General features: G+C 40.6%; 1 protein-coding gene across 1 annotated transcript in view; it reads left to right on the top strand.

Annotated features, from left to right (window-relative positions):
* Positions 1-14790, top strand: part of SLC12A8 (solute carrier family 12 member 8) — a 126392-nt gene extending 111602 nt beyond the window's left edge. Inside the window, exons 12-15 of the mRNA XM_033090567.1 lie at positions 3189-3286; positions 3843-3960; positions 10906-10966; positions 13888-14790. Of these exons, the coding sequence (XP_032946458.1) occupies positions 3189-3286; positions 3843-3960; positions 10906-10966; positions 13888-14050 (440 nt within the window). The 3' untranslated portion in view covers positions 14051-14790. The remainder of the gene's footprint in view (positions 1-3188; positions 3287-3842; positions 3961-10905; positions 10967-13887) is intronic.
* Positions 14791-20673: the final 5883 nt, after the last annotated feature.

Genomic DNA, 20673 nt, shown 5'->3' with positions numbered 1-20673 from the left:
ACTAAGCCTATGATTGATAAAAACTGAGTCATGCATTGAGCATAGAGAATTATGCAATTTAATTAATGGGATCATAACAGTATTCCTTCGTTTTAAAAAATGTAATAGAGCCATCAATTCAAATCAATAAGAAACCTTGGCAGACTTTATTTTAATCCACAATTAATAAGGAGACATTTTTTGAGCACTTCCTATACACAAACTTCTAAATGTCTAGATTTGGCATTTAGAGATATAAAAGATAGTCCTTGCCCTCAAGGTATGGAGGTGTAATAGATAAGTATAGTAGTTGGCAGCACATGATGAAGGAAAACATATTGAGAGGATGAAGACCTCTCTGGGGGCTAGGATGTTTGGTCCACCCATTTAACCACGTATTTACTTTATTCTGAGCACCGTTCTAGCTACTGGAGAACATGCTGACCAGACATAGAAAGTCTCTGCTGTCACTGAGCTTGCATTCTAGTAGGGGAAGACACAGAACAAACATGCAAATAAATATACACTATAATGTCAGTAAGTGAGAAGTACCATGATGAATAATAAAGTGGGGTGACAGGATAGAGAGAGATTAGGGTGGGGAGATCTGAAACCCACTGATTCAGATATGTTTGTCAGAAAAGATCTCTCTGAGAAAAGAATATATATATATATATATATATATATATATATATATATATATATATATGTATATGTATATGTATATGTATATGTATATGTATATATATAGGGGAAGGGGAACAGGACTTTTATTGGGGAACAGTGTGTACTTCCAGGACTTTATTCCAAGTCAAGTTGTTGTCCTTTCAGTCTTACTTGTGTGGGGTGCCATTCAGCTTCAAGTTGTTGTCCTTTCAGTCTTAGTTGTGGAGGGCGCAGCTCAGCTCCAGGTCCAGTTGCCATTGCTAGTTGCAGGGGGCGCAGCCCACCATCCCTTGCGGGAGTCAAACTGGCAACCTTGTGGTTGAGAGGACGCGCTCCAACCAACTGAGCCATCCGGGAGCTCAGCGGCAGCTCAGCTCAAGGTGCCGTGTTCAATCTTAGTTGCAGGGGGCGCTGCCCACCATCCCTTGCGGGACTCGAGGAATTGAACTGGCAACCTTGTGGTTGAGAGCCCACTGGCCCATGTGGGAATCGAACTGGCAACCTTCGGAGTTAGGAGCATGGAGCTCCAACCGCCTGAGCCAACGGGCCGGCCTAAGAAAAGGCTATTTTAATGGGTAACTGAATGTATAAAGTAGTGAACCATGTAGAGATGTGAAGAAAGATCCAGGCACAGGAAATGGCATGTATCCTGGCAAGGAGTGGGCCGAGGGACAGAGGTAGGAGATGAATATAGTGAGGAAAGTGGAGGTCAGTGCTGCGTAGGACCATGCAGGTGATGGTAACTGTGATAGGAGGCCACTGGAAGTTCTGGCTAGGACTATGATATGATCAGATCCAGGCTTTAACACGATCACTGACTTTGTAAGGAATGTATTATATAGAGGTAACGGAAAGAGCCAAAGCCTCTTTGGAGGTATATTAGTTAAAGCAGGCTAAACTGCTATAAGAAATAACCAAATGTGTAGTGGCTGAAACACAACAAAAATTTAATTCTCACTTGCACTAACAGTCCAGGAAGTGGTGTTCTAAATCAGAGGGATGCTCTCCTCCATGCATTGATTCAGGGACCCATTATGACTTCTTTATCCCCTAGGACTTTGTCATGTGCAAAGTCAAAACTGACTTACCATGTTCAGAGGTCAGGCACAGAGAAGAGGCACACCTACTCTCTCAAAGACCTTGGTGCAGTAGTGGCACTCACCACTGCTGTTCATATTTCATTGGTGCGAATTTCGTCACATGGCCACACCTAACTGCAAGAGATCCTGGAAAATATACTCTAGCTGTGGTCTCTACTGTGTAGTGCACTGCAGTAAATCAGATGAAAGACGACAGTGACTTGGACTAGGATGGGAGTAATGGAGCTTGTAAGGAGTGGTCATATTCTGATTATATTGATGGAAGAATCAGCAGGATTTACTGATGGAATAGATGGAGGTGTGAGGAAAAAAGAGAGTTATGGATGAATTTTAAATATTTGAGTGAATGGTAGTGTCACTTATATAGATGAAGGAGACTTAGGGAGAATAGATTTCTGCTTTGGCCATGTTAAGTTTTGAGGGGCGTATTAGCTATATAAAGGGAGATGTTGAGAAGACAACTAGATTCAAAACTGCAGTTTAAGGGAGAGGTCAAGGATGATGTAAATTTGGGATCATCAGTATATGGATAGCATTTAAAGCCACGGGACTAGATGAGATCTCCTAGGAGTGAATATATATAGGAAAAAAAATTAGACTGTTGAGGAATGAATGAATGTTGGGATACTCCCATATTTGGAGGTTGGAAGGAGGAGGTAAGGCAGCAAAGGAGACTGAGAAGAAGTAGGTGGAAAACTAGGAGAGTGAGGCATCCTAGAAACCAAGAAAAGAGAGTTTCAATACGCAGGAAGTGGTCATGTGTGTCAGATACTGTCTAAAAGGCCAACAATGAAGACTGGGAGTTCACCACTGAATTTGAAAACATCAAGTCATTGGTACTTTGGGAAGAGACGTTTTGGTGGAATTTTACAATCTAATGAGTAGGTTTAGGAAATAATGGGAAGTAGAGAATGTATTGGCAATTCTTTTGAGTTTTCCTATAAGGAGACAATGAAATAGGGCAATAACTAGGGGGTGACCAGGAGGTATTTGTTTAGGTAGGAGAAATTACAATGTAGAGTATTTGTACATGGTGGGAATGATTCGGTAGAGAATGGAAAAATTTATGAGGCAAAAGTAGAGTCCTTGAGCAGAACCCAAGTGGAAGGATGGGCCTTACATAAGAGCCGGAACTGTTCATCCACTGTACTAAGAGGGAAGGCAGAAGAGAGGGTTCAGATGCAAGTGGGTTGGTAGATTTGGTGATGAGAGATATGAAAGCTCTCCTTTGAGAGGAGAGTTTGTAAATGTGTTACATTAGAGAGTATGAGAGTGAGTTGACTAAGACCACAAAAGATTCATGGTTGATACAAGTGGAAGTCGTCTTTTAGGCTGAGTTACAAAATAGAAGAAGAGGAGCTCATAGGTATTTGCTCATAAAACTAAAAGAAGAGGATTTGGTAACAAATTAATAAGCAAGGATTTGGCTCATTTATTTTTCAGATTTCTTCCCAAAGTCTAGGCTCCAGGAACAAGATATCCCGAGGAGACCTACTTCTTTCTACGCCCACATGTGCAACCCCTGGGTCTCCCTGTTGGGGGTGAGTAACTTCATTTTGATCTCAATTGTTCTTGAAACATAATCAGGTGGAAACATGTGTGATCTCACCGTTGGGGTGGAGGTGAGAAGGGAGGAGAGTCTTAAGTAGGAGCAATGTGATTTGATTACCTTTTATATTAGAATTTAGATGAAACTACGTATGGCAACATTACATTTAATACACCACTTATTTTAATCAGTGGTTTACTTGTAAAATAATTAATTATCTCTGATAATCTCTGGGTCACTCAATTTCTAGGTGCATCAAACATAATTCATTCTGATTTGTTTCTTTTAGGGAAGAGTAGGACAAGGAGCTAAGATAGAGTATCAATTTATTGATAATTTTGATTAGAGGATACTTTCAGGAGCGTGTTTTCTCAAATATCTACTTAAGTGAGTTTTTTCTTGAATTGAGTGAACTGCAACTATTCAGACTTTTATAGTAATCAGAAGTTGATGAGAAGGACTATTGTTTCTTAAGATACCAGCGCGGTGACTTGCTTACTACGTGATAAACCATTAGGTGACTTGCCCTTCCTACTCTGTTTCCACAGGCTCTTGGGTCCCTTCTCATCATGTTTGTGATCCAGTGGGTCTATACTCTAGTTAACCTAGGTGTTGCTGCCATTGTGTATTTCTATATTGGTCAAACCAGCCCAGGACTTCATCTTGGTAAGCAGCAAAGCCATTTTGCCACCTCATCCCTTCTTCTCTTTCAGCATTCATTGAAGAAACATGTTTTGAGCACCTACTAAACGTCAACACTGACTCAGATATGAATCCCATTTTTAAGTAGTTTATAGTCTAGGAGGAAAAATATGACATGCACATAAATTATAACAAAACAGAAAAATAACAACTTGTGAGATTTATAAGACATGTAGAAGTAAAATTAATGACATTAGCACAAGGGCCAGAAGGGAAGAAATGGAAATATACTGTTGTAAGTTTCTCATACTATATGTAAAATACTATAATATCACTTAAAGGTAGACTGTGATAAGTTAAAAATATGTACGATGAACCCTAAAGCAACCACCAAAATAAGAAGAATTATAGCTAATAAGACAATAAAGGAGATAAAATTGAATTTAAAAATTCTCAAATCGAAATAAAGCAGGAAAACATAATAAAGGACATAAGGGACAAACAAAAAACATAGGATGGTGGTTTATGTAAACCCAGCCGTATCCATAATCAAAATAAATACAAATGGTCTAAATACTCCCAATTAAATGGTCTAAACACTGAGATTGTCAGTTGAATAAAAAACACAATTCAACTATATGTTGCCTACAGAAACCTACTTTAAATATAAAGACAAATAAATTAAAAGGATGGAAAATATGTATCATGATAACATGAATCAAAACAAGATGGAGTGACTTTTTTAACATCAGGTAAAACAGATTTCAGAGAAAAGAGTATTATCAAAGATAAAGAGGGCCATTTTATAAAGTTAAAGAAAAAAAATCATCAAGAGGACATAATAAACCTTGACATTTTTCATTTATAAATAGAGCTTTGAAATACATGAAACAAAACCTGATTGAGCTGAAACAAGAAATAGAAACATTCATAATTATAGTCAGAGATTTCAACACTTCTCTCTCAATAATTGATAAAACAAGTGGACATAAAATTAGTTAGGCTTTAGAGACTTGAATAACATTACCAACAAACCTGGCTAAATTGACATTTATAAAACATTTCACCTAATAGAAGCAGAATATACATTCTTATCAAGTATACATGAAACACCATAATAGACCATATCCTAGGATATTAAAGAAGTCTCAATTAATTTAAGGTATTTAAGTCAATTCAAGAACAAAGCATATTCTCTGACCAGAGGGGAAGTAAATTAGAGATGAATCAGAAAGATATCTGGAAAACTCCCAGATTTAATTTAGAATCTAAAGAACACTAAATAACACTAAATGACTAAGAACACTTAAAGAATGCTAAAACAACTAAAGAAATGAAATAACTCGTGATTCAAAGAAGAAATAAAAATTGAAATTCAGAGTATTTTGAACTGAATGAAATGAAAATATAACATCAAAATTGTGAGATGCAACTAACTGAGTACTTAGACGGAAATTTATAGCATCAAATGCTTATGTTGGAAAATAAGAAAGGTCACAAATCATTGACCCCACCTTCCAACTTAAGAACTTAGAGAAAGAAGAGCAACTTAAATCGAAATAAGAAAGATGGGGAAATAATAAAGACCAAAGTAGAAAGCAATAAAGTATAATAATAATAATAAAAAAGGAATGCCAATGAAATAAAAAGCTGGTTATGTGAGATCAATAAAATTGACAAACCTCTAGCCCGACTGATCAGAATAAAAGGAGAGAAAATCAAAATTACCAATGCCAGATGTGACAGAAGATGACATCACTAGGGGGCCTACAGATATTAAAAGAAAAATGAATATTTTAAAGAGCTTTATTTCAATAAAGTTGACAATTTAGATTAAATGGACAAATTCCTTGAAAGATACAAACTATCACAGCTCACTCTGGAAGAAATATAGGACTATTAGGTCATCTATTAAAGACATTAAATTTGTCATTAAAAACCTCACAAAGAAAATTCTAGGCCCAGATGGCTCCACTAATGAAAGCTATAATACATTTAAGGAATAAAGAATATTAATTCTATACAAACTCTTCAGAAAACTTCACACTAATACCCCTCAGGAACACAGATGCAAAAATTTGTAACAAAATTTTAATAAATTGAACTGAAATTATAAAAATATAAAAATGACAATATAGCATAACTAAGTGGTTTTACCCCAGGAATTCAAGATTGGTTTAACATTCTAAGTCATTCAATGTAATTTATCATATTTACAGACTAGAGGATGAGAACTATGAAACATTTCTGAGAAGAAATTTAAAAGGGAATTAAATAAATGAAGAGATACACTATGTTCATGAACTGAAAGATTCAATAGTCTTAAGATATCAGTTCTCCACAAATTGTTCTATAGATTTGACACAGTCCCAATCAAAATCTTGGGTTGTATTTTTTGGAAATTGGCAAGCAGATTCTAAAACATTTATATGGAAATACTAAGGACGTAGAATAGTCCAACTAACTTTGTAAAAGAAGAACAAAGTTGGAGGACTTACACTACCTAATTTCAAGACTGATTATAAAGCTAAAGTAATCAAGACAGTGTGGTTTTGGAATCAAGATCGACACATAAATTAATAGAATGGAGAGTCTAGAAATTGACCCTCACATATATGGTCAGTTAATTTTCAAAAAAAGGTGCAAAGGCAATTCAGTGGAAGAAGAAATTGTCTTTTCAATAAATGGTACTGGAACAATTGAAAAATTCATGTGCAAAAAAAAACCACTTCAGTCCACATATCATGCAATGTAAAAATAACTCAAAATTGGTACTGTAACTAAACTTAAACTTAAAACTACAAAATTTCTAAAAGAAAGTATAGTAATAAAACTATACTTTGTGACTGAGAATGAGGCAAAGACTTCTTCGATACAATACCAAAAGCAGGAAAAAAGTTGATAAACTGGACTTCATCAAAATCAAGGACTCTGATCTTTCAAACACACAGGTAAAGGAATGCAAAAGCAAGCCATAGACTGTGAGAAAAATATCAGCAAATCACATATCTGATAAAGAACTTGTATCTAGAATATACAAAAACTCTCAAAACTTAGTAATAAGATAACAGAGATTTTTTAAAAAAGGGTGGAAGTTTTAAATAGATTTCACCAAAGAACATATGTGGGTGGAAAATAAACACGTGAGAAGATGCTCAACATGATTAGTCATTAGAAAATGCAAATTAAAACCACAGTATAATTCTACTAGACAGTTATTAGTGGGATTAAAATTAAAAATACTGATCATTCCAAGTGTTGGCGAGGATGTGGAGCAACTAGAACTATCATATACTGCTGGTGGGAATATAAAATAATACAACCACCCTGTAAAACAGTTTGGCAGTTTATTAAAAGTTGAACATGTACCTGCTATATGAACTAACCACTCTACTCCTAGTATTTATCCAAGAGAATTGAAAGCATATGGTCATACAAAAATATGTGCATGAATATTCATAGCAGCTTAATTGGTAATAGTCAAAACAATATAAATGTCCATCAACAGATGACATTATAAATAAATTGTAGTATAGCCGTACAGTGGAATACTACTAGGCAATAAAAAGAATGGATGAATCTTCCAGAATCCTTACCAAGGCCTGCAAAGGCTTACAAAATCTGGATCTCACTTTCCCCTTTAGTCCCATCTCTCTCTCTCTCTTTCTCTCTCTCTCTCTCCCCGCCCTCTCTCCTTTTCTCCCTCTCTCCCTCTTTCTCTCTCCACTCCCCAAAGCTTGCTGTGCTCCAGCAAATTCTCCTGCCTGTGGTTTTCCCAACATTTCAAGCTTTTCCTGACACGGGGCCTCTCCATGTGCTAGGAATCCTATCCCCCTTTACTTCCCATCCACTGTCCCCAGCTGGACTGACTCTTACTTCTCCTTCACGTCTCAGCTTGTAACTTTCAGAGAGGAATTTCCTGACCTTCTAATTTATAGGAGTATAACCCCTGCCCAGTGACTTTCTGTCACAATTTTCTTGAGCCCTCTACCTGTCACCCCCTAGGACCTAGGTCCAAAAAAAGTAAACAAATAAAAAAATAAATGTATGAATTTCAAATAATTATGTTCATGAAAGAAACCAGACAAAAAAAGTATATAGTGTAATATATGTAATTATTGAAAATGCAAACTGATCTGTAATGCAAGCAGATCAGTGGTTGCCTTTTGATGCGGGAGGGGGTGAGGATGCATGGGAGGGAGGTCGTATGAGTGGCTTGAGGAGCCTTTTGGAGGTGATAGATAAGTTCATGATCTTGTTTGTAGTGATGGTTTCACAGTGTATGCAGATGTCAACACTAACCAAATTGCACACACTTTAAATGTATGTAGTTTGTTCTAAAAATGTACCCAGGATTTGTTTTAATCAGGTATGTTAGAACACACAGACCCAGAAATGATTGTCATAAAGGAAGAAGTTTATACTCACAGATCCCTAGAAACAGGGGACACAGCATCCCGTGCAGGGCCACATGGGGGAAAGATTAAGGTTGGTCATGAGACAGAAGAGAAAGAGGGAAGAGCATGGCCCAGAGCCTTTATTAGGGTTTTTGTTTGTTTGTTTTTAGTTAGGGAATATTGAGGAACAATGTGTTTCTCTAGGACCCATCAGCTCCAAGTCGTCCTTCAATCTAGTTGTGGAGGGCGCATCTCAACTCCAAATCCAGTCGCTGTTTTCAATCTTTAGTTGCAGGGGGCACAGCCCACCATCCCATGCGGGAATTGAACCAGCAACCTTGTTGTTAAGAGCGCACGCTTTGGCCAACTGAGACATCTGGCCGCCCCTGGGGTTTTAATAGGAAGGAATGGGTGAGGCAGGTAGGTAGCTGAGTAAGTTTAGGATTAATTTGAATAATTTCAGGGGGCTCTGAGTTATAGGGGTGGTCTCTAGTTGTCTGGTATCTGGCTCTGTGGTGATTTAGAGCAGGAGAATATTGGCTTGGTGGGTGAGAATTTGATAACAGACATGGTTGGAGGTGTGGACTCTGAGTTGGTTGGTGTGTATTTCAAAGGCGCGTTCACAGGGGAGTTGTTTGCTAACTCTAGGAATTAACACCTCTAGAATCAAGGCCCCAAAGGGCATCAAGAATACAGAAAGTAAGAAATTATAGTCGATACTCTGTTTCTTGAATGTCAGTTATTTCTCAGTAATAAAACTGTTTTAAAAAATACATGTGAGCCCCCTTTCCAGCAAAATTATATGATGCCCCAATTTAAAAGAAAGCAATTAGTTTTAAGTCTTAACTACATCAGGTAAACAATAATAATCTAGGCAACCTGAAAAAAAAAGTTCTTCAAAATTTGAATAGTCTGATGTAGATTTTTGAAGGAAATGCACTTCAAACACTGTAAGTCACATGTACAATAAGAATAATGCTTTAAAGGACTTCTGGCCAAGATGGAGGAGGAGGAAGGAGAACAGCACATCCCAGAAAGAAGACCTGCCCTGTCCAAGGCCCTCCAGGGGGAACCGAGTTGGAAGTCCAGGCCTCCCAGTTCAAGAGCCTTCAAAAGCCCCCTTATCTGTGAAGCCTCCTAGTGATGGTTAATTTTTTGTGTCAACTTGAGTGGGCTCCAGGGTGCCCATATTAAATGTTATTTCTGGGTGTGTCTATGAGCGTGTTTCAGAAGAAAAAAAGAAGAAGAAGAAGAAGAAGAAGAATGCTTTAGAAAAAGTCATGCTAAAAAGAGGTCCTTATATCAGCTAATTTAAGAGATAGAATATATTTTTATTAACATAGTGATTACATCGGTGATTTTTTAGAAGTTAGTTTGAACTTAAGAAATTCAAGGATTTCCCAGAAATTGATTCACAGGAAAGTCTGAAATCAATTTTTAGGCCAATCTCCATCTAAACTTTTTAGGTGATTTAGAATCCAAATGATCACAAATAAGTAAGGTCAGTTAGTAAAATGTTTGTTTATTTTATTCCTTCTGACAACCTTAGAATATATTAGGAACTTTCTGCTTGCAATTGCAGATATTAATACAAATCTAAAATTTATCCTCCCTTTAACGGTAAGAACCCTAAATGAGACTGAGTAAAAACATGTTATCAGCTGCAGCAACTGTTGACGTTAGCCAAGACTCTGACTCTGACTTTAGCCATAAGCCTCTTAAAATAATGCTAACTTCCTGATCATGTATTGGACGTTATCTAATTAACTGATTTTCAACCAGCCATTATTTGTGGTGTGTGTGTGTGTGTGTGTGTGTGTGTGTGTGTGTGTGTGTGTGTATGTATACGTGTAGATACATGGTGGAATGAGTATATATAATTTGGAAAAGCATTTTATATACATTTGATTTCCAAAAGTTATGTGAGTTTTTTTTTTTTTTAACCCACACCAAAAGGATGGGTTTTTAAAAAGTTGATAAACCCTATTCTAATCAGTGTGCCTGACGTCAGGCTATTCAGACAGCAAAAATAACAATTTCACTTCAAATTTCAGCTCTAACATTTCTGCATGTGGAACTATTTGATTCACTTAACACCTGCAGGAAACTCCTTAAGTGCCAGATCCTGTGAGTGTTGTACTGTGAGTGTTACAAGATGAAAAAGACACGCTTCCTATCCCCAAATAGCGTATGTCGTGTAGGGGATTTTATAGCATGTATTTAACACATTAGTTTGAATTTCAGAAAAAAAATATCAAAATTTTGAAAATTTCTAAGACCGACGTTAGCAAATCCTCTGCTGTTTACTCTATAGCACTATTCAGTTTCTTTCTTGAGATTTTGGAGTTTGGAAATAAATTTTTGGAACCTACATTTGGGTACAAAGTCCTTAGCAGGCTGCTGTCAGGGAATATTACAATGAATGTTGTTTGGTTAGAGTGAAAAAGGAAAAATAAATGTGCTAATTCTGTGTGTGTGTGTCAGGTGATGTATATTCTATTAAAAATGGGATTCTAGATGCATACGTGGGACTTAGCTGACGTATATTTTTATGTATATGTATTTCCTACAGGATCAGCCGCCAACTTCAGCTTTTTCAGATGGATGAGGTCTCTTCTGATCCCCTCCTACAGGTCTGTGTCAATCGGGGTCCAGGACCAGGGCGGATGAGTGTCCTGGGGCCCTGGGAGGAGCTAAGGGTGTCCCCTTCCTATCTGGGCTTGGGTCAGTTGTGGTGTGGGAACCTGACAATGGAAACCCTCAGGGAAACTCAGACTCTGCTCCTCACCGTCCTCCACCACCGAACCCCAGCCTCACCTCATCAGAAGCTTCCTCTGGCTCATGTCCTCTCCCCTTCTTATCCTCAGGAATCATGAACAGAGTCTTTATTTACAATCTGATTTCTGGGTGATAAGTCAAGGGAGCTACTCTCATTGAGTTCAGAGTCTTTAAGACACACTAGCATCAATGCATCATCACACACAAGGTGAAGGCCCAAGGGACTCCCATCCTTCCATCTCAAGTCAGGTCGTAGCTGGGACTGTGCTGGTGAAAGTACAGAGGCCAAGTACAGAAATAGAGTAAAGATCCTGGAGGATTTCTGTAGAACCTCCACGTTCAAATACACGGGGAAAGGGAATAACAAACTTTCCTAGAAAGCCTCATAGAGAAGGTAAGATTTCATAATCTCTGATCTCTTTCTTCCTCCTCCACCCTTCCGGTGCCAACCACTTTGTGTTCAGACCAACTTGGTGTCAAAAGCCTTTGTAGTTTACCTCGTAGCTTCCTCCCCTTTGAAAGTCTCAGGGCTCTGGGACATTACTTCTCTCTTCTTTCAATATCAGTGAAGAACCAAAACTGCAGGCTGGGAAAATTCAGACAGAGGCCCAACCAAGTGTTTATTTGGTTTCATTTTGTTAGTTTGTTTTTGAAATTCTAGCTGTCTGGGTTGCAATTGCCAATACGTATTGCCACCTTCCATATCCAGATATCGCTAACGGATTATGAGACCCTTCCTTTGTGCTTGGAAGCTGGACTAGACATTCTGTGTGGAGCTATAGGAGCAGTGGACCACCTCTCGGACTCTCTTCCAGTCTGAAGCACCAGATTGGGTGGCTTAGGTCACAACACTACTGCATTGATGTCTTATCCCCTACCACCTATGCCTGAGGAAAAGTAGAGTTTGAGTGGAAATAACTTCTGTGTAGAGGTTGCCTACAGATTCTGAAACTGGACGTGGTGGGTGGTTGAGAGTGTTTGGCCCTATCTGACTTAACAGGAATATTTTTAGGCATATCCAGTTTTAAAGCCTACACATGGCGATGGCGAACACTGGTCTTTGTGTTGCATGCTGAATTCCTAGAATTTCACCTCTGAGGTCACTGTAGTGCTATGTAGAAAGAAGAATGTATTAGAAGGAGATTATTCTTAGAAAAGGACAATACTTTGGTTGGAATAAACCCAGTCCACACTATTCATAGCTCTGTGGGCTTGTGAAGTGGGCTGTGGGGGCCTCAGCTAAGTCTCAACATCAAAGTTGCTGGCCTCACCGTGGCTACTGAGCAATATTTTGTGGTAGTTATTTAGGAGGGGGAAGGCTCAAGAAATGGTGATTTATTTAAAAGTAGAAATTGGTAGCTGTGTTTTATAGTTTGTCGTCTTGAGATTTTTTTTTTCTTCTTCTCAGAACTATAGCTCCAGATGCTCTTCAAAACCAAAGAATAATATAGTGGAGTGGGTTTGGGCAAGGGAATTTGGCTATGTTACTTTCTCTGTTACACCTACAATTCCCATAGGCCATTCTAGACTCGAAAGTAAAACATATTATTTCCCTGAACTCAGAAGAACACAATGGTTTCACCAAAAACAAACAAACAAACGAAAAAAACATTAATGAAAAAAAAGTATTGGTGAAAACACATGTTGACTGGTGTGGCATTTTGTCACTTCCTAACCTTTTTGAAGATTTAGCCTTTATAGAGTTAATTCATTTCTCAGAAAACCACAACCTATCTAATTTAGATATGTTCTTATCAGTGGTGGCAAGGCCTTAGTCATGTGATCTGAGTTTCTGTGACAGCACATTTTGCCAGTTAGTTGAAGCTTTCTGCGTAAGTTCCACAGATTTAAATGTTAGATTTCTACCTTTTTAATTTTTTTACAGCTATCAAATATATTCCTTATTTAAATAATTGAACATTACTACTTGCAAAGTAAATGATTCTTTTCGAGTAAAATTTCTAAGAGGCAATCCATGTCTAAGGTATGACTTAAGGACCTACCATAGGTGGTAGGAACTATAAGGGACCCAGAAATATGAGAAAAGAGAAGCACAAAGAGGTGGAGAGGTTTGCTGAGGCTACTAGGTTGACTAGTGGCAGAGCTGTGACTGTATCCATCTTCTGAAGATACCTGACTACCAGTCTGATCTTTCCTTACTCCTTTCAGCCTCTACCACTTTCCTCATGTATCCCTAACATTTTTCTTTACCAGTTTATTCCAACTCCAACTGTATGTAGACACTTCAGTGACAGTGGAATCCATATCAGGACTTGTTCTTTGTCTTCAGGCCAACTTGGTGTCAAAAGACTTTGTAGATTGCCTCGCAGCTGCTTGCTCTGTGAACCTTAGCTCTGGAAATCATTCCTCATTCAACTTTCTTCCAATGAACCAAAGAGAAGGTTTCTCTTTCTGCTCTTCTTAATTTTCCAGCCTCTCTATTCCATTATTTCATTTGACAAAAAAAAGTAGAGAAAAACTATATAGTACCCCAACACAACACCATTTAGAAGGTTACCTTTGTATAATTTTGTAAATTTCTACTAAAGAAAGGTAAATATCTCTTTCCTCATTTGATACTTATTTCTCATAAATATTTACAAACTTTGGGTTCATAAACTGTTGTACATATAGCTTTCAACAGTTATGTTTTTCAAACACATCTTCAATAATAAGCATAATGACATTGTTACAAATAATTTCTCTATCCTAGAGAAGTCTTATCTTCACTGATGGTCTTTCCTTCTGACCATCCTCTGTGTTTCTCTCACCAAAGGAGCTTGCGATCCCCCCAAGAGCAGATAATTTTGGCGCCATCCCTTGCTAGGGTTGACATGGAGATGACTCAACTCACCCAGGAGAATGTAGACTTCGCCACTCGGGATCGCTACCACCACTCCTCTCTTGTGAGTCGAGATCAGCTGATGCCTCAGTACTAGAGGACTGAGTACTCAATCAGTACTAGGCAGCCCTGGGACCCTCCTCTCTTGGAGCCATCCAACGCACCGTGGACCCAAATCCCAAAACCTTTGTGGAGCTGGTTCTCCTCAGTAGGAAACTCAAAGACTTGTCCTCCCACTGCCATTTTGGACAATGGAAATCTGCATTCTGGTCTGGAGCACCACATCCAACCAAGGTAACCACCGGAATGGTGGTGGCTCTGAAACACACACCCAATCTGAAGAGCTCCACATTGACACCAAGATTTGAAGGTGTGGAGAAGCAAACCGGATTGCTTGTACTGAGGGCCACAATAAATGGGTACTTACATTTTTATTTTATTATTTATGTTTTGAATAAATAATACATTCACATCGTTCCAAAACCCAAAATATAATCATATGTATAGTGAGAAGGCTTCTTCCCATTCTTGTTCCCCATCTGTTCAGTTCCCATTGCCTGCCCCAGAGGTAACCACTGTTCTTATATAGACTTTCACCATGTCTTCATGAATATACAAGCAAATAGGAATGTGGATTCTTATTACTCTCCTTTTATACACAGAAGGTAGCATATTACACACGTGTTCCACACCTTGATTTCCCCTTCACAATCTGTCTTGGAGACATTTCCATATCAATACATACACAGTTGCCTCATTATTTTTCATTGTATGAATGTGCTATAATTTATTTCATCAGTTCCACAATGATGGCATTTGGATTGTTTCCAAACTTTTGCTGCTATTACAATCAGTTCTGCAGTGACTAATCTTGTACATATGTACAAGCATAAAGAATTTCTGTAGGATAAATTCCCCAAAGCAAAATTGCATGATCAAAAGGTGCATGCATTTGTAAGCTATTATTGTTTAGTGAAGGTCTTTTTAATTAAAAGTTAAATTGCCATGGATTACCTAATGGTGGTAATTTGTGTTCTCAAAAGCATTGGTAGTCGCCAGCTCTCTAAACACTTTTGCAGCTGTTTTTTGGCATAAATGCAGGAGGGGACAGGACTATTTTGGTTCCTCTCTGAGCTAAGTGTAGCATTCATCACAAGCACTGGTCCTGGGCCATGGCAGTGGCTCCCCCAGATAACTGGGCACTTGGCCCAGAGCCAGTGCTTTTACCGCTGAGCCGGGGGGAGGTACTATTGTGTCAGTTATGACCCCCTCCTTCTGCAGCAGAGGAGTCCTCCAAAGTCCGTGTGCTCAGACTCACCTGGGAGGCTTGTTACACATGTAGATTTCTGCGCCTCATCCATAGATTTTTTTATTCAGTAAGTTTGGGGGAGAGGCCTCGACTTTACATTTGTCACGAGTGCCTCAGGTGATTCAACACAGGCAATCCTTGGACACCACTTTGAGAAACACTGACCAGTTTAATAGACCGGGCTTAAAGCGAGTGGGGGGTAGAATGCTCGTGATGAGGGGCTAGTTAGATCTTACCATTCTCTACCAGAAAAGGAGATCTAGTTTATGATGACTGTTCGCAATGAGATCTAGTTTCTGATCCCTGTTTTGCACTGTTTTGTGGTTAAATACCAGACTTCCGAACATCCCTGGAAACAACTTAGCGAAAGCCAACCCTGAGTGAAGACCAGGCATTGGGAAGTAGAAACAGCAAAAAAAGACAGACCGTGTTCCTGAGGGGCTGAACTTTGATGTGATCTCTGAGGGCCCTTTTGAAGGAAAAGCTACACTAGTTTCCTGTGGCTGCTGTTAACAAATTACACAAACTGAGTAGCTTAACACAGTAGGAATTTATTCTCCCCCAGTCCTGGAGGCCAGACATCTGAAATCAGTATCACTGAGCCAAAACCAAGGTATTAGGAAGGCCGTGATCCCTCCAGAGGCTTTTGGGGAGAATTCGATCCTTGCCTGTTTCCGCTTCTCGTGGCTGCTGGCATTCCTTGACTTGTGGCCATATCACTCCCAGCTTCAAGGCCAACATCTTCAAACTCTTTCTTTGCTTTGTGGTTACATCACCTTTTCTGTGTACGTGAACTTGGCCTCTGTCTCAGTCTTAATGAAGATACGTATGATTGCAGTGAGGGTCCACCCAGACAATCCCGGAGAATCTCATCTCAAAAGCTTTGCTTTAATCTCACCTGCAGAACCTTTGCCAAATGAGCGAACATTCATAGGTTTCAAGGATTGGGATATGGATATATTTTGGGACACCATTTCTCAGCCTCCCTCAGAAGCCTTTAGGGATTCTGCTTTTCGCTTTTTTGAATTCTACGTAACAATCTAAAAAAGTAACCCCTCTGAAAAAGATGCTACTGAGTTTGAAAACCATATGTGGCAGAAGACTCAAGTTTCCAGGATGAGAACTTTCCCAACATGATAACTTTTATGGAAGAGAGAAGGATGGGGTATGATAAAGATAACCAACCTTCTACTTGGTGTTGGGGATACCTAAATGAATAGTCCAGAGTCTAGTGTGGAACACAGATGCTAAACATGCTGAATCTCTAATTAGATCCAAAAATCTTGTATTTAACCAAAACTGTAGTGTATAAATAGTAATAGTAATTAGTGAAGCAGTAATCAGGTATTAGCCTGGGTTCCCCAGAAAGCAGAAGTTCCTACCGCTTTACTGGGGGAAGGAGTGTGCATCAGGGAAGAGGGATGGAGCAGGCAGGGGACATATCACTGAGATAGTGGCCCCTCAGTTTCATGTGCAACTAAACATTTCATCTCGAAGGACCCTTTCGAGAGATTGTAGGAACACCCATGTCTCAAGATCCCCTTGCAGAGCGGGGAAAGGATGAGAATTCATCCACTGGTTCATGTTTCCCAGAGTCCAAGGTTAACCGTGAGGGGTGTTAACCCACTCTGCACTTGTGATTCACACTTGTGTGAGTACCTAGTGAGTTCAGCAACAAGCAGCACCCTGTGGGCGTGAGATGCCATTGGGCTTGTGTGTATGAAACTGGCTGGAGCCCAGCAGAATTGGTAGTTGCAGTGGTGGTTGGAACAAGTGACCTCAGGCCCAGAGACATGGACAGAGAGGATCTGAGGTGGCACATAAGAGGTGTCATACACTACCCGTATATTCACAAAGGTCAGTTGTAAGTACAGATTGTCAGAAAGATGAGACATGGGTGTCACTGGATCATTGAGACAGAGTTTACTAATCTAAAGGATGCTGAAAAATGTCAGCACAGTCAGGATACATGGCAGTGAGGCTAGCAGCATTTTCTAAAATAGAGGGGCCGGTTTCTGGCCTAAGGGATTTATCAAGGAGCGTACAGTAGTAGGTAAGAATGTCTGAAAGAGTGAGGGTCGTATCAAGCCTTCTGGAACCATATATGTCACCCTTCAGGCCACACTGTCTATCAGTTTTTCCATCTAATGATCCATCCACCCATCTATCTATGTACCTACCCACTCACCCATTGATCCATCCATTCACCCATTGATCTACCCATCCACCCATTCATGGCTGGAGCAACTGTACACATGCCTGAGACTACCTCCCCTGAGCCAAATACACCTCACCAATCAGAGCTTTTTAATGTAAAAATATGATCACAGGCCATTCAGGCAAAATGAACTTCTTAGCCACCATCCTCAAACTTGCAGAGTGAGTATAGCCCAAGTCTAGAGCATTCTTGAACCCAGAGCTGGGAACCAGGACAGGGGTCATTTTTTTCAGGTGTCTTGGAGAGTCATGCTAACAAGTCCTCTGTCCTACACAATAGGGTGCATCCTACATACCCATTTATAAAGCACTGTGGCAATTTGAGGTTCAAGATCCCATCATCCTTCCTTCCCTTCAGGTTTCTGAATGAGAGAGTATACTAAAGAAGGAAAACAATGTGCCGGTTTATGTATTGATACCTGGACAAGGGTGCAAGGGCTGAAATGGAGAATGCAGCTGAGGTCAGAATGTTGAAGCAAGGCCTGTAGTATCTAACTTTCTTCCTCTTGAATCTAAGAATACTCTTCTCCCAAACAGCTTTGGATGAGGAATGAGAATCAAACAAGAGAATGACCAACTGGTCTCATCACCCAGTAGCAGAGGAGCAGAGATCATAAGGTGACCACACATCACCTGTCAACTCCAGGCCCTGCCTACCAGTGAAACGTGGCCCCAGCTCTGCCTAATCAGATTGGCCTTGCCCCTCCCATGGGGGGGTAAATACATGATGACAAGGTGTGGGTGGGGACAGAAGTGTTCCCTCTGCCCGTGCAGTGGGGGGGGGAGTTTGGTTGGTGATTCCATCCTCTCCGTGGGCAGAGGAGGAAAGCTGAAAGGTCCTCAGGAGAAACGCGAGCAGTGACAGAAGCAGACGCAGGGTCTGTGGATGGCCAGGGGAGACCCAGGCCACTTGGATGGCAGTCAGGGAGGGTTCCAGGAGGAGGAGGTATCTGAGTACTTGGCCAGAGCATTCAATACAGCTTTAGATCCACCCTTTCCCTGACATGAATGTTGCTATTTCTGCTCTCCTACACTGAAGAGTGTAAAGAGGGGCTTCCACTCCTGAGGTCAGAGCAAGTGGGAGAAGAGGCTGAGAAACCAGCTCAGAGCTCTGCAGGGGCAGAGCCAATCCCTCGAGTTTCATGGAGCTCCCGTGTATGCTGATATACCAACCGTACCAGTAGGTTGAGTGTGTGCATTGTCAGGATGGGGGCGGTGTGGAGATTAAGACAGATAGAACACACAGTCCTGATATATGACGTGTGATCAAAAAATATGATGAATGTTTAAATTTTAAAAAAGTTTATTCAAAAAAAAGACACATTGCCGTTAACCCCCCTCAAAACACTCCCCCTTGCTTTGAACACACTATCCCATCGTTCTTGCTACTTTTTGTAAAGCTCTGCTTCACATTGTCATTCAGGGACATAGACTCTCTCTGTTTTGTAGCCAAACACTATTTAGGCCCTGAGCTCTCAGCATCCAGCTGGCAGGTGGAAGAAAGAGACATGTGGATTCAAGATTCTTAATGTAATCACATCTGCAAAGTTCCTTTTGCCATATAAGTAACGATTCACAGGTTCTGGGGATTAGGACCTGGCCATCTTGACTTTGGGCTGGGCTGCTGGGGCAGACCGTGGAGGTGCACAGGGAAATAAATGGCTGGAGCATCGCGACAGAGCAGACAGCCAAACCACGTGCTGCAAGTGGAATTCACAAGTGCTGAGGAGATGCAGAGTGAGGAAGAATTCCAAGAGACTTCTTGAAGGAAGTGGATTTTGAACCAGGTTGAGCAGAGGATATGGAAAGGCTTATGAACCAAGGGAATGAGTTGAACAAAAACAAATGAGACAGAGGGACCAAAGCAAGAGAATGTAGGTCTTACCTTCAGCCTAACAACTCTTCTTTCTACTTTGACTTTAAATGGGCTCACTTGAGAGGCAGTTTGGTGTAGTCGTAAATTCATGGGATTTGGGGAAGAAAATCTCTGATTCCTGACTCTGCCACTTACTAGCTCTGTGATCTTGGGCAGGCTTCTTAACTTCTCTGAGCCTTGATTTCCTTCTCTGTAAAATGGGAACTATAATTCCTGCCTGCCTCCAAGTGGAGTTGTGAGTACAAATAAAGTGAGATTCACATTTTTTTTTGGAGGAAATAAAGGTGGAGGAGGTGTGATAAAAGTGTTCTCCTGCCACCCCTGCTGATTCCGTGTCACTTCCTGTAGGCAACAAAGAAAGGAAGGGAAAAAAAAAGCATCATGAGAACTGCAATGATTCTTGGTACCTGCTAGCCTGAAGTTTCAGAGCAAAATAGAGTCCTACCGCTTCAACAGGCCACGCTGTCTCTTGTCAGCGACAGACATAGTGGCTTCACTAGCCCCACAGCAGGGCACCTGCACATGGCCCATGAGAGGCAGGAGAACTGATAGAGTCGCCACTTGATCACATTTCAGCTTGGCCTCCTCCTCCCACCCGCTTGGTTTATCACATTCATTTGGCCACTTCCCTGCACCACTTCCCTCAGGCTTCTCCCTCCCCTCCCCTCCCCTCCCCTCCCCTCCCCTCCCCTTCTGTTCCTTTCCCTTTCCTTCCCTTCCCAGAGCCTTGGGAATTTTTCTTAAACATCAAAAGACCTACCCCACTCTCCCATTCTTTAGAACCAAGGCTTACAAGGGCAAATAACCCACTTCTTGCCATGTCGTATCCCCTTGCCGTCCACATAGGAGCCTAAGAGGAGAGGATCCGAGATGCTCGCATGAGCCGGGGCTCATTCCATCCTGTTTGCACCTCTCCGTAGACAGGAATACAGAGTCTGTGCTCACCATACACTGTTCGGCACCCCTGCGTGAGGGCTCCTTTGAGGAGGCAGAAATAGATGCCAGTTAGTTGGTTTGAGGCAGCACGTAGAGGCGTAAGCCCCTGACTCTTGACGAGGTACTCTTCTTGGGGGGATGGTCACATTCTAGTAAAAGGGAAGCAGATGGCGAGAAAGACCCACCAGCATCAGGGGTCCCCAGTTAGCTGTGCTCCTGGGCACACTGCCCATCTCACAGCATCAAGGCTGGTACACTTGCCCTGTTCCCTGGTCTGATGGGCTAGTGGTGAGTGGAGAATGGATAGCAGTTGACTACTCACCATCATTCATTGAGGTGAGAGTGGCCACAACCTCCTTCTAGAAGAGGCAGAAGCAAAATG

Source organism: Rhinolophus ferrumequinum, chromosome 2 (assembly GCF_004115265.2).
Source record: "Rhinolophus ferrumequinum isolate MPI-CBG mRhiFer1 chromosome 2, mRhiFer1_v1.p, whole genome shotgun sequence".
Taxonomy (NCBI): Eukaryota; Metazoa; Chordata; class Mammalia; order Chiroptera; family Rhinolophidae; genus Rhinolophus; species Rhinolophus ferrumequinum.
This window is presented reverse-complemented; position numbering and strand designations above follow the sequence as displayed.